Source organism: Hippopotamus amphibius, chromosome 17 (genome assembly GCF_030028045.1).
Source record: "Hippopotamus amphibius kiboko isolate mHipAmp2 chromosome 17, mHipAmp2.hap2, whole genome shotgun sequence".
Taxonomy (NCBI): Eukaryota; Metazoa; Chordata; class Mammalia; order Artiodactyla; family Hippopotamidae; genus Hippopotamus; species Hippopotamus amphibius.
The window spans coordinates 29,284,125-29,297,212 of NC_080202.1; the positions used below are offsets into that span (position 1 = coordinate 29,284,125).

At 33.6% G+C, this 13,088-nt stretch overlaps 1 protein-coding gene across 4 annotated transcripts in view; it reads right to left on the reverse strand.

Annotated features, from left to right (window-relative positions):
- The window catches only part of STXBP4 (syntaxin binding protein 4), a 185,480-nt gene that overhangs the window by 89,031 nt on the left and 83,361 nt on the right, over window positions 1-13,088 (reverse strand). For all 4 annotated transcript variants that reach the window (XM_057713743.1, XM_057713746.1, XM_057713742.1 and 1 more), the window contains 2 exons: window positions 9,676-9,765; window positions 6,336-6,401 (listed from right to left, as the gene is read on the reverse strand). In XM_057713743.1, the coding sequence (XP_057569726.1) occupies window positions 6,336-6,401; window positions 9,676-9,765 (156 nt within the window). The remainder of the gene's footprint in view (window positions 1-6,335; window positions 6,402-9,675; window positions 9,766-13,088) is intronic.

Here is a 13,088-nt window from a genome sequence, read left to right on the forward strand (position 1 = left end):
TTTATAAATGTCCACTTTCAGGATTCAAAGAAACACTAAAATGTAAAATGGCCTGGCCATATAAATTGATGCAGATATCAAAGATATAAAACTAAAAAGGCATATCAATCAAAGTACAAAAAAACTCAATAAAATGGGGGTCCCAAAATTGGACAAAAAGTAGAGAACTTTTAAACACTTTTTATTTGAAAATAATTTCAAATTTACATAAGAGAAACAAGAATAGGAAGAGTGCAAAGAACATCTTTATATTCTTTGCCCAGATTTACCTAACTCACAGATTCACCCTTTTGCCAACATGTTCATGAGTGAGACATAAACTATTCTTGTAAGCCACTGATATTTTGAGGCTGATGTTACTGAGATTTTGCATATTCTCAACCTTTCACATATATACATATGTGTATGTATACACATGTATATAAATATATATACACATATACACACATTTTTTTTCTAACCATTTGAGGGTGAGTTATATTACATACATCATGGTTCTTTACCCCTACAAATTCCAGTATTTCCTAAGTATAAGGATATTCTCTTATACAACCATAGTATAGCTATCAATGTAAGAAATTTAACACTGAGCCAATACTTTTAGCTAATGTACCATCTGTATTCCAATTTTGTCAGCTGACCCAACAGTATCCTTTACAGCATTTTCCCCATTCCAGTGCAGGATCCAGTCTAGAATCAGGTATTTTATTTAGTTTTCATGTTTCTTTACCCTCTTTTAATCTGGGCCCTTCCCTCCCTCTCGCCTTCCTCCCTCCCTTCATCCTTTCTTTCTTCCTATCTGTCTCTCTTTCTCCTCCTCCCTCCCTCTCTTTCTTCTGTCCTTCCCTCCCTCTCTTTCTTAGTTTCTTTTTTTCTTCTATTTTTTTATGGCATTGACAGTTCTGAAGATTATAACCCACCCCGCCCCCCATCCTGCTTCCACACACACCTTTAAAACAAAATAAAGCTGTGCCTCATTTGGGATTTGTTTCATGCTTCCTCATGGCCAGATTCAGGTTTATACATTCTCAGCCATAATACTACATAAGTGGTGTTGTGTCCTTTTCAAGGTATCACATTTGAAGTCACACATGTCCATCTGTTCTTCACTGGTGATATCCATTTTTAGCACCAGTCGAGGAGTTGTCTAATTTCACTACTGTATAATTACTATTTCCCCTTGCAATTAATAAGCAGTTTATAGGGAACCACTTTAAAACTATGTACATATATATCCTGCTTTTCATAAAAAAATTCCCCCTAGATTTAGCATTTTATGATTTTAGTCTGATCCAGTCATTACTGAAACACGTATAAAATGCTGACTTCCCAAATCTTGCAGCCTCTCTGATAACTGTAGTTATCAGTCAGCACTCAACAGTCTATAAAGAGCAAGAGCCCTCAGTTCTCCCCATTAATTAATTCACCTCTTTACTAATGGTATGGACTCATGAATCACGATTTTTTTCAATGCTTCATTACTGTATTTAATTATTTTGGTGCTCAAGTACTTTTAGATTGGCCAGTGTAAGGCCCTTCAAGCTGGTTCCTTGTGACATGCTCCCATCATTTTGGGCATTTCCTTATTTTCTAGCATAAGATGTTTCAGGCTTATTTCGTACTTACCCACCCCCAGCCCTAAAATCAGTCATTTCTCCAAGAAGCCTGGATTCCTATTAGTGGGAAATGGTTTCTGGGCACTTATAAATGCTATGTGCTCATTGCTATTGGGGTGTCTGCTTCTTGCCTCTTTCAGCTGTCAGGGCTAGGAATACACACACACACACACACACACACACACACACACACACACACTGGGGCACATATATATTCATATTCACATACATACCTATATATTTTAGAAATGATGCATTCACAATACCTCCAATTCTAGTCCAGCCACAGGATTCTTTCTTGACTTCTTTCATTCTGCTTTGAATGTCTTTGCTTTTTCACTGAGTCAACAATCAACACATTTGCTAAGACCTATATTACATCTTAAAATTGTTTCAGAGTGGCTTTGGCCACACCTCTAAAACAGCAACAAGACAACAAAACATACTCTAAAAGGTTTGGGATTTGTTTGCAATTCTTTTCTAAATGAACCCCAACCTGTCAAACACTGAACATAAATACTGTGTTCATAAGTTACTTGAACTGATCCTTCCTTTTGTTTGCCTTTGGATGGTTATGGTATTCATTTGAAATGCAAATGAATTCATTTATTTCAGTTTGCTTGTAGTTTTAAGCTCATTTTTCCTTTCCTATCTTTACTGATTTCTTTATATATATTTTTAAATGTGTAGAATATTAACATGCCCCGCAAAGTAAAAATTCATGAAAAGGTATTCTCAGAGAGGTGTCACTCTCTCCTGCATCTTGTCCACTCTGTGTCCACCCATGTTGTAGATAACCAGTTTCACTGCTGTGTAGTTTATTCTTCCTTTGGTTTCTTTTTTAAAGATAAAAAATACATATGATAATTTCTTTCATTTATAAGTGATAATACTATATATACTCTTTTGTCCTTTGCTCTGTTTTACTTGACAGTGTCTCTTGGAAGTCACTCTGTGCTACTGAGGAGAGATCTTCCTTCTTTCTCCTGCAGCAGCACACAGCTCCACTGCAATGAACCATAGTCCATTCAATCACCTATGCTTAGAGATTAAGGTAGTTTCCAATATTTTCTAATTACAAATAATACCACAATAAATACTGTGCATATATATTTTAATATTATTAGAGGTATATCTTCAGGGTAAATTCCTAGAAGCAAGGCTGCCAGGTTGGTTGAAGGGTAAATGCATACACAGATATGTTAAAAATGCCAAATTCTCCCTCACAGCTGCATGCCATTTTGCATTATCACCAGCAAGGTATACGAATGCCCGTTTCGAAACAGCCTCACCAACAGCACACTGTCAAGCTTTTGAACTTTTGTTAATCTGATGGACAAAAAATTGTATTGGCATATTTTAAAAAGATAGCTTTGCTGAGGTGGAATTTACATATTGTAAAACTTATTAATTTTAGGTATACAGTTTGATAACTTTGCTTAACCCAATGTCACAAAAGTTTCGTCTGGAATTTAAGTTTTAGTTCTTATGTTTAGATCTGTAATACATTAAGAGTTAGTTTTTGAATATGATAAGATTCAATTTTTCTCACACAAATATTCCCTTGTTCTAACACCATCTTTGTAACAAGCAGCTTTTCCTCACTGAATTGTCTGTGAACCTTTTCAAATACCAAGTGACTAAGTGGGGGTCAATCTCCACTGGTATCTGATTACTGTTAGCTCCAGTTCCTTCCTTCCTTCCTTTCTCTTTTTCTTTCTTCCTCTCTCTCTCTCTTAACACTCTGAAGTCATTTATGGGGGATTGATTGCCACAGGTGTGGTTAAATTCTCCTGTGAAACTATTTGGCCTGGTCTTTTTCTATAGGGTGGCTTCTTGATAACTTTATTTCTTCTATGGAAATTAGTCTATTAAGCTTTCTATCTCTATTGAGGTCAGGTTTGATGAACTATATTTTCCTAAGAAAATCTTTCAGTAGGTGAGTCCCATTTATGTTAATTAAGATGACTTATGATTGGTCTCAGTTGTGTCACATTTTTTGTTGAAATTATTGTGTGTATTTGCTGCATTTCTTCATTCATGTGTCCCTTTTACTTTTTAAAAATGATTTCTTTTGGTAATTAGGAAGATCTGTATTTTCATTCTACAAGTTATGTTTGTATTACTTTTTATAGTGCCTAAAAGTCCCTCAATCTTTACCTAATCTTTTTACTATTTGGTGTCAACTTTAAATGATATTCGGTAACTATTATTTTTTATTTATACAATCGAATGATCTTATTCCATTTCCCCCTTTTTTCTCCCTTATTCTCCTATTAAAGAAAAAAATTGCATCTTTGATTTTTATCACACATGTAAGGTTTACTCATTATTCTTTTACCCATGAACTCACTCTCATTTTAGTCTCAGCTATACAATAACATATAGGAAATGCTCACTGTTTGGAAATTCTTGCCAAAGTTATTCCAGTCATTTTTTTTGCTGGGTGAAACTCACCTCTCCCATATTCCTCAGGAATACTACATGTGTACATTATTCTCTGAATACTGGCACACTTCTAACTGTTTTTCTATGGCCTCGATATCTTGGTGGTATATAATATCCTTGGTTTACACATCTTTTCCTTTAATTTTATGAAAATATTGCTCCACTAATGCCTTACTTTTTATGTTGTGTCAAGATGTTGATGCTGGTCTGATTCTATTGCCTTGTACATTATTTGATCTTTTCATTTAGAGGCACTATGCATGTTTTTCCTCTGTCTTTAAAACCTACTAGTTTTACTAGGATATGTCCTAGAGTTGATTTTTCCAGGCCAAATTTCCCCACTACCTAATAATAGTTTCCGGTCATCTTCTATTTCTGAAAAGCTTTCTTGGATTACAGTTCTAAATATTAGTGCTGTTCAGTTGTTTTGATTTACTTCTTCAAGAAAATCTTTTACTTCGTTATTTCATTCTTATTTTTCTGGCTTTCTTCAATGCCTTTTCATTTGATTATATTCTTCCTTGGGAAACCTGTAATTTAGTTTTCATTTATGGTATCACTTTGTCTTTTTCTTCTCTTTCTTTCCTAAGTTTTACCAGCTCTCATTTCATTTATTCCTATTTTTTTTAATTTTTATTTTTGTCATTTTCTAAGTCTTAGTTTTAAACTTCTGATTTGAGGTGCTTTTTATTTAATGCCAAATGCTTGATTGAGGATATTAAATTGAGTTTGCAGTGTTGTGTTACAGTTTTTGTCAGCTTTGTGGTTGAACTGTTTTGAAGTTTTCATCAGGAGGAAAGCTTTAATTCTTATTGTCTGATTTTTACAGTTGCCTTGTAATGACTGGGACAGATTTTTTCCAGTTCCTTTTTCTTTCGTGGAAAGCGTTCTTAGATCAACAGCACCCTCTTCTGTGCAGTTTCTTTTATGGATCATGTTGCTGACGGTCATGGTGGAGGGGAGATGGAGGACATTTGATGTGTCTTATTTCTCTTTCATTTCTGCAAGGTCCTTAGTTTTACCCTCTTATTCCCTTCTTTCTCTTTATTTCCTAATCTCCAAGGATACCACTCCTTCTCGGTTTATTTGATTCTTCCCCAGAAGCAATGATTCTCAAAGGCTGCCACTTCTGGTTGCACACACTTTCTCAAGTTTTGAGAACCACCAAATTCTGGCCTCCGTTCAGTATTTTGGCATTAATAGTTGCATTTTTCTCTCGCTGGGGGTGATTTTATTTGCAGTACTTCATCTAATTGCTCTGTTTCTCCTTATTCTTTTTGTAGAGTTTTTAAGCCTTACCTCCTCTGCTTTTTGTATCCCAGGTTTCAGTGGCAGGCAAGCTGCAAGAATTTGTTGGAATTTTTAAACTTTATATGTACTTTGAAAGTTCTGGTGTTCCTTGTCCAAAAGCCATATTTAAGGTATGGGTCCTGAGAACTCCCTGGTGGTCCAGTGTTTAGGACTTAGTGCTTTCACTGCCGTGGGCCGGGGTTCAACACCTGCTTGGGGAACTAAGGTCCCGCAAGCCAAGCAGCACAGTCCAAAACAAAAACAAAAACAAAAACAAAAAAAAACAACCAAACAAAAAAAAGACACAAAAAAACAGTATGGGTCCTGGTCCTGTATGGTTTTATTTGCTCTGTAAACTTTATGTTTTCTGGGAGAATAACATTGGGAGGGTTCAAAATCCGGTGACTGCCATTGATCTATAGCAATGGTCTCAACTTTCTACTCTTATTCATATTTTGTTTGTCATTTGTATCTCTATTTCATGATGATGTCATTGTATTTGTTTGCTGTAAATTACTTAAAATTCTTTGAATAATACAAAGTGAATAATACAAAGTGAAAATTTACTTTTTATTATTAAAAAATAAAATTAAAAATTGTCTGCTTTGGAGGTTTTTTTTTTTGCTTGCTTTGCTTTTATCTTTAATAAAATGAGTATGAGTAACAGAAGAAAAGGAAAAGAAAAAGGAAAATTAAAAGAGAAAGAAAAAAGAATAGAAAGGCAATGAGATTGATCATTTCAGTCCATAGATAATTGGATTTGAAGGCAATTTCCAAGAGGAATTTTAACATTTCCTTTGGTAGCAGGAATGAACACAGACACAGCCCTTGCGAGTGACTGCTTTTAAGGTCTATACTATTTATACTATACTGTTTACATCTATAAGCTCTGGGAATTATACAGCACCAATGCTTTGTAATTATACCTCACATGTCCATGCACACGTATACAAAAGACATATATACAATACACGCACTTACTTGTTTCACATTCTGGAGTTCTTCTGTCAACTTTTTCCTTTGACTTTCCGATTCAAATAATTTTTCCTGTATTTAAAAATCACTGAATTAATAATTTGTTAGGAAGGTGTCAATGGGTATGATTTTTAGGGCTTTGTTTCAAATCTTACAAATTCCCCAAACATCCAATTTCTACAATTTGAAAATGTAGTTCCCAGTCATTTTTCTGACTTAACATACACCATTTAAAAGTAATTAGTTATTTACAGTATAATTGTGATGTAAATGTATTTTCTGTTACTATAATTAGCCCATACCATGTGGCTTGCGGGATCTTAGTTCCCTGACCAGGGATTGAACCCAGGCCATGGCAATGAAAGCCTGAAATCCTAACCACTAGGCCACCAGGGAACTCCCTATTAGCCACTTTTTAAAATCTTAAAATGTGAGGTCCAAAATAAGTAAGTCAATTAGGATCAAAATGTATACATTTTAACTAAATGTTAGGTAATAGCTATCACTGCCAAACAGCTTGCAAATTGAAGAGCATAATTATTATTATTTAGAGTCTCTCTTACTATACTAAAAAAGACTATGAAACTGGGTGGACTATTATTTTCTTAATTTAGTTTATTTTTGGAAGATTATCCATAAAAATGAAGATATGACTGGTGTAACCAAAATATGAAGTAGAGTTACTAAGATAGAATAACATTAGGTATGCCAATCAAAAATTAAAATCTTTGAACTTTAAGTTGAGCATAATACCCTAAAATGTTCAATTTTGCTAAGTATGTCATAAATAAATCTACATTTTTTTGATCCAATAGAGATGCTAAGAGTAATTTAGAGCCATTTTACTATAAACCTGAGCAGAGGCATTGCTAGATTATACTGAGTGGTAAATATTTATGGCAACATTGTGATGTTTACAAGAAGCAATTCGCTTTCTGTTATATTTCGGTTCATTCTTGTCTAAGAGATGAAATGAAGGCATATGAAAATGAATATAATATAGCAATCTAATGAATCTGCCACAGACCAGGAGCCAAGAAACTGCTGGCTCCTGGGCTTTTATGCTCTGGTAAGTCACCTTCATTCTTTGTGTCCTATTTTTTGCATCTGTAAATGGAAAATATATCTATTTTCATTCAGCTTTGCAAAGCAGCAGCAATGTGAACTCTGCAGGAATGCTTTAAGTAAAATAAAGCCCATGGCACTTTTAAAAATCATTCTTGCAAAATAGAAATTAGCCATTGACATCAAATTTTCTTGGTTTCATTTTAATTTGTACCTCAAATCAGAAATGAAGACTAGAGATGTCACAGGGTAATGGGAAGTGATGACAGACCATCTACACACTATGAACTTCATTTAACAACTTCTGCTATGTGCGTGTGTGTATAATACAAGCAGAAAAACTCAAAGTACAAACATTATCTCAAACAAAATATTTATTGCTTTGTATAATCTCTTCTTTAGTTAAACAAGTGGTTCTCAGCCAATAGATAGGTTTTCAGGTAAAGGAAATTATATACTATAGAATATATTTTACCTGTGATTTTAGGTTTTGTCACAGTAGGATATGTTCAGTTACATTTCATAAATTTTAAATGTGAATCCTGATTTACTGAAAAGCTCCTCAGGCAAGCTCTGTTTAAATGTTAAATGAATACAGTTTTAAACTAAAATTCTAATAATTACTACTGATATTCCAATAAAAAAAATAGGAATATATCACTAAATTTAACAATGATAAACATTAAGGAAGTGAAAAAGATCTGAAAGCCTCAGAAAATTCTGATGAATCAAGAGCCTCAATGACTTACGTAGAGCAAATTATATAAAAATGCTATCTTACCAATGCACCCAACATTGGAGATGTTTTCTAAGAGAATATGAGGAAACTATTAATTTATTTTTAAAATTTAAAGTTTATATTTTTCATCCTAACTCTTAATTGTTACACAAGAAAATGTGGAAAGATCATGGTTTCAAAGATGTAAAAAGAAATATAAAATATTCCTTTAATAGTAAAATGCTTATATACATTTGGAGGTAACATGCATTGGTAATATCTTTTGAAAGGGAATTTGGTAATGTAAAATTTTATGTGTCCATGTGATAAAAGCAATTCAGCTTTCAGAAATGTATTCAACTTGTAATTTCACAATTGCACAACTGCCCAAAAATACATCTACAAAGCTATTTATGATGGAATTATTTTTAATAATGGAAAACTGGAAATAGCCTAAATATCCATCAATAGGGAACTGATTAAATAACCTAGAACAGAACTTTTTGATGACTAGAGAGGCATTAAAAAGAATTAGGTAGATTTGTATATATTAACCTGAAAAGTAACCCAAGATATAATGCTAACAAAGAGAAAAAAAGAAGGCAAGCTGTAAAAAAAGTGTGTAATGTATGAAGCAATTTGGTAAAAGTTAAAATATATATATACATGTATTTTTAAACATATGCTTGCCTACATTGAGAAAGTCTCTGAAAGGATAAACAAGATATGTTAAACAATGGCTTCCTCTAGAGGTCAGAATTTAAAACTAAGGTAGCAAGGTAATTTCTTTTTTTTTTTTTTTTTTGGTGTAAAGATTTTGCTTTAATAAAAATTAAACAAATAATAGAATTTCATTTATTTAAGAAAATAATTAAAAAATACATTCCTATGTTGAATTAATGGTAAATCAAGTAGTTAAGTTGCTTTTTTTGAAGATTTGAAAAATATAATGGCTTTCTGTAAAAATTAGTATATAATGTAAATTTAATATTCTACTAAACATGAAATGAAGATATATAAAGAGAACTAAAATCTTAAAGTATATTTGGGATATACTGTCTGTTTTTATTTCCCTTAAATCACATTGCCTTAATTCCAAATTATGTTAGCAAAACAAGATGTCCCTGAAGCACTCCCATGCACATGGAAGAAAATGTATTTTCCAATGACCATCTGAGGGTCTGAAAGTGTCATGTCTTACGTTGTTGGCTCCTCATCTAATCTCTGTTGGCTCCTTATTCTTGCCCCCAGCGCAAGAAAAATAAGGGTGAGAAGCAGCCAGATCAGAAGGTATGGCTACAAACCACTATTCACACTGAATCTTAGATGGAGATTGTGAAATATAAACAATAAGTGTGTGAACTAAAAATATAACCTTCTAAAGATCAGCAGAATAAATTAATATCAAATTACTTGATAATAATATTCAGTGCTAAACTATTTGATATTAATATTCTTTAAAAAATAAAACTATGCCCCAATGCTCCAGAATTCAACACAAGATAATTTTCTTTCTTTTCTTTTTTTCTAAAGAAAATATAAGGAAGCTAAATTGGAGATTACCTTGAGTGTATTCACTTTTTCCAAGGCATCATTCCTTTCATGCTTAAGCCTTTCCATTTCATCTGCTTCTAAGGAATCACGGGAAAGAAGCTGTCAACATTAAAATATAAGAGAAATTATACATTAGATACTAATTATGAGAACCAATATAAAAACCTATTTTGATGAATCTTAGGCTTTTGCATTCCAATAAAAGATTCACTTTCATACTTTGGACTCATTTCATTAGATAAGTGTATTAAAATAATCTGGGGTAACAATTCATTTAAGCTTATATTTTTGTTACCAATACAGAATTTAGATGATTATGAGGTGTACATACTCTGATGTCATCTTTACAATTATTTTAACAAAATAATTTATCTTTAAAGTCCAAACTTGAAAACTGCATATATATCTACACATACAACATATACACACACAATGGAATGTTACTCAGCCATAAAAATGAATGAAATAATGCCATTTGCAGCAACGTGGATGAACATAAAGAATATTATGCTTAGTAAAATAAGTCAGACAGAAGAAAGGCAAATACTATATGATATCACTCGCATGTGGAATCTAAAATATAATATAAATAAATGTATATGGAAAACAGAAACAGATTCACAGACATAGAAAACAAACTCGTGGTTACTGAAACAGAGAGGGAAGAGGGAAGAGACAAATTGGGGTATTAACAGGGATTAGGGATTAACAGATACAAACTACTATATATAAAATAGATAAGTGACAAGGATATATTGTATAGCACAGGGAATTATACCCAGATTCTTGTAATAACCTATAACGGGATATAATCTTGAAAAATACTGAATCAATATATGGTACACCTGAAACTAACATAATTCTGTAAATCAACCATACTTCAATTTAAAAAAAGAAGACTTTATGAGTCATCAACATAAACTACTCCCTAAAGATATCCACTCCAAGTACATGGTATCTAAGGCTAACAAAATACTGGACATTATCAACCAAGATAGTAAAGTATGATAATTGATTATGTGTCTTGTTTTAACTAAACAAAATGTAATGTAACAGCCAAAGTGGTTTAAAAAGAGTCCTGCACAGAAACTGTGTCTTGAAGACAATATTAATAATTCATGCACAGATGAATAACAGCAACAAAAAACAGCAGAGATGACAATTTCTATTCTAGCTTGATCTCTGACAGTTAATTACAAGGTAAAAAAGAAATGGCAATCTTATCAGAGATAAAAAAATCCAAGCCTAATTATAGCCATCTTCTATGTGGAAGTTAGAACTAAAAATAAAGTACAAAAAATATAATTTAAAGGACTGAACAGAGAAAGCGATTGCTATATAAGTATGAGCTTTAAAGCAGGGGACTTTAGATAGGAGAGATGAATACAGAGTGGGAAAAGATAAGACTAATACTTAATGATATCAACCACTTATTAGGATCTTTGTTCAGATACATTGCTAAGGACTATATATATTCAATATTAAATCATTACCATAACCTGTCCCCATTTTACAAATGAGGGAATAGGCTCAAAAGTTTAGTAACATGCCTAAAGTTTGGGTTGCTCTGGTGGTGCAGTGGTTAAGAATTTGCCTGCCAATGCAGGGGACACGGGTTGAATCCCTGGTCCATGAAGATCCCACATGCTGCAGAGCAACTAAGCCCGTGAAGCACAACTACTGATCCCATGTGCCACAACTACTGAAGCCTGCGCACCTAGAGCCCGTGCTCTGCAACAAGAGAAGCCACCACAATAAGAAGTCTGTGCTGCAATGAAGAGTAGCCCCCGATCAACACAACTATAGAAAGCCTGAGCCCAGCAATGAAGACCCAATGCAGCCAAAAAATAAAAAATAAAACAATTAAGTAAATTTAAAACACTGCCTAAGGTTTTATAAACCTAATTAAGGAGGTAAAAGACCTGTACTCAGAGAAGTATAAGACACTAATGAAAGAAATCAAAGATGATACAAACAGATGGAGAGATATACCATGCTCTTGGATTGGAAGAATCAACATTGTGAAAATGACTATACTACCCAAAGCAAGCTACAGATTCAATGCAATCCCTATCAAATTACCAACGGCAGTTTTCACAGAACTAGAAAAAAAAAGCCTAAAATTTGTATGGAGACATAAAAACCCCAAATAGCCAAAGCAATCTTGAGGGAAAAAATGGAGTTGGTGGAATCAGACTCCCTGACTTCAGACTATACTACAAAGCTACAGTAATCAAGACAATATGGTACTGGGACAAAAACAGAAATATAGATCAATGGAACAGGCTAGAAAGCCCAGAGATAAACTATGGTCAACTAATCTATGACAAAGGAGGCAAGGATATACAATGGAGAAAAGACAGCCTCTTCAATATGTGGTGCTGGGAAAACTGGACAGCTACATGGAGAAGAATGAAATTAGAACACTCCCTAACACCATACACAAAAATAAACTCAAAATGGATTAAAGACCTAAATGTAAGGCCAGACACTATAAAACTCCTAGAGGAAAACATAGGAAGAACACTCTTTGACATAAATCACAGCAAGATCTTTTTTGACCCATCTGCTAGAATAATGGAAATAAAAACAGAAATAAATAAGTGGGACCTTATGAAACTTCAAAGCTTCTGCACAGCAAAGGAAACTATGAGCAAGACAAAAAGACAACCCTCAGAATGGGAGAAAATGTCTGCAAACGAATCAACAGACAAAAGATTAATCTCCAAAATATATAAACAGTTCATGCACCTCAATATCAAAAAAACAAACAACCCAATCAAAAAATGGGCAGAAGACCTAAATAGGCATTTCTCCAAACAAGACATACAGATGGCCAAGAGGCACATGAAAGCTGCTCAACATCACTAATTATTAGAGAAATGCAAATCAAAACTACAATGAGGTATCACCTCACACCAGTGAGAATGGGCATCATCAGAAAATCTACAAACAGTAAATGCTGGAGAGGGTGTGGAGAAAAGGGAACTCTGTTGCACTGCTGGTGGGAATGTAATTGGATACAGCCACTATGGAGAACAGTTTGAAGGTTCCTTGAAAAACTAAAAATAGAGTTACCATATGACCCAGCAATCCCACTACTGGGCATATAACCAGAGAACACCATAATCCAAAAAGACACATGAACTCCAATGTTTATTGCAGCACTATTTACAATAGCCAGGACATGGAAGCAACCTAAATGTCCATCAACAGATGAATGGATAAAGAAGATGTGGTACATATACACAATGGAATATTACTGAGCCATAAAAAGGAATGAAATTGGGACATTTTTAGAGCCCTGGATGGACCTAGAGACTGTCATACAGAGTGAAGTGAGTCAGAAAGAGAAAAACAAATATCGTATATTAACACATATATGCGGAATATAGAAAAATGCTACAAATCAACGAGTTTGC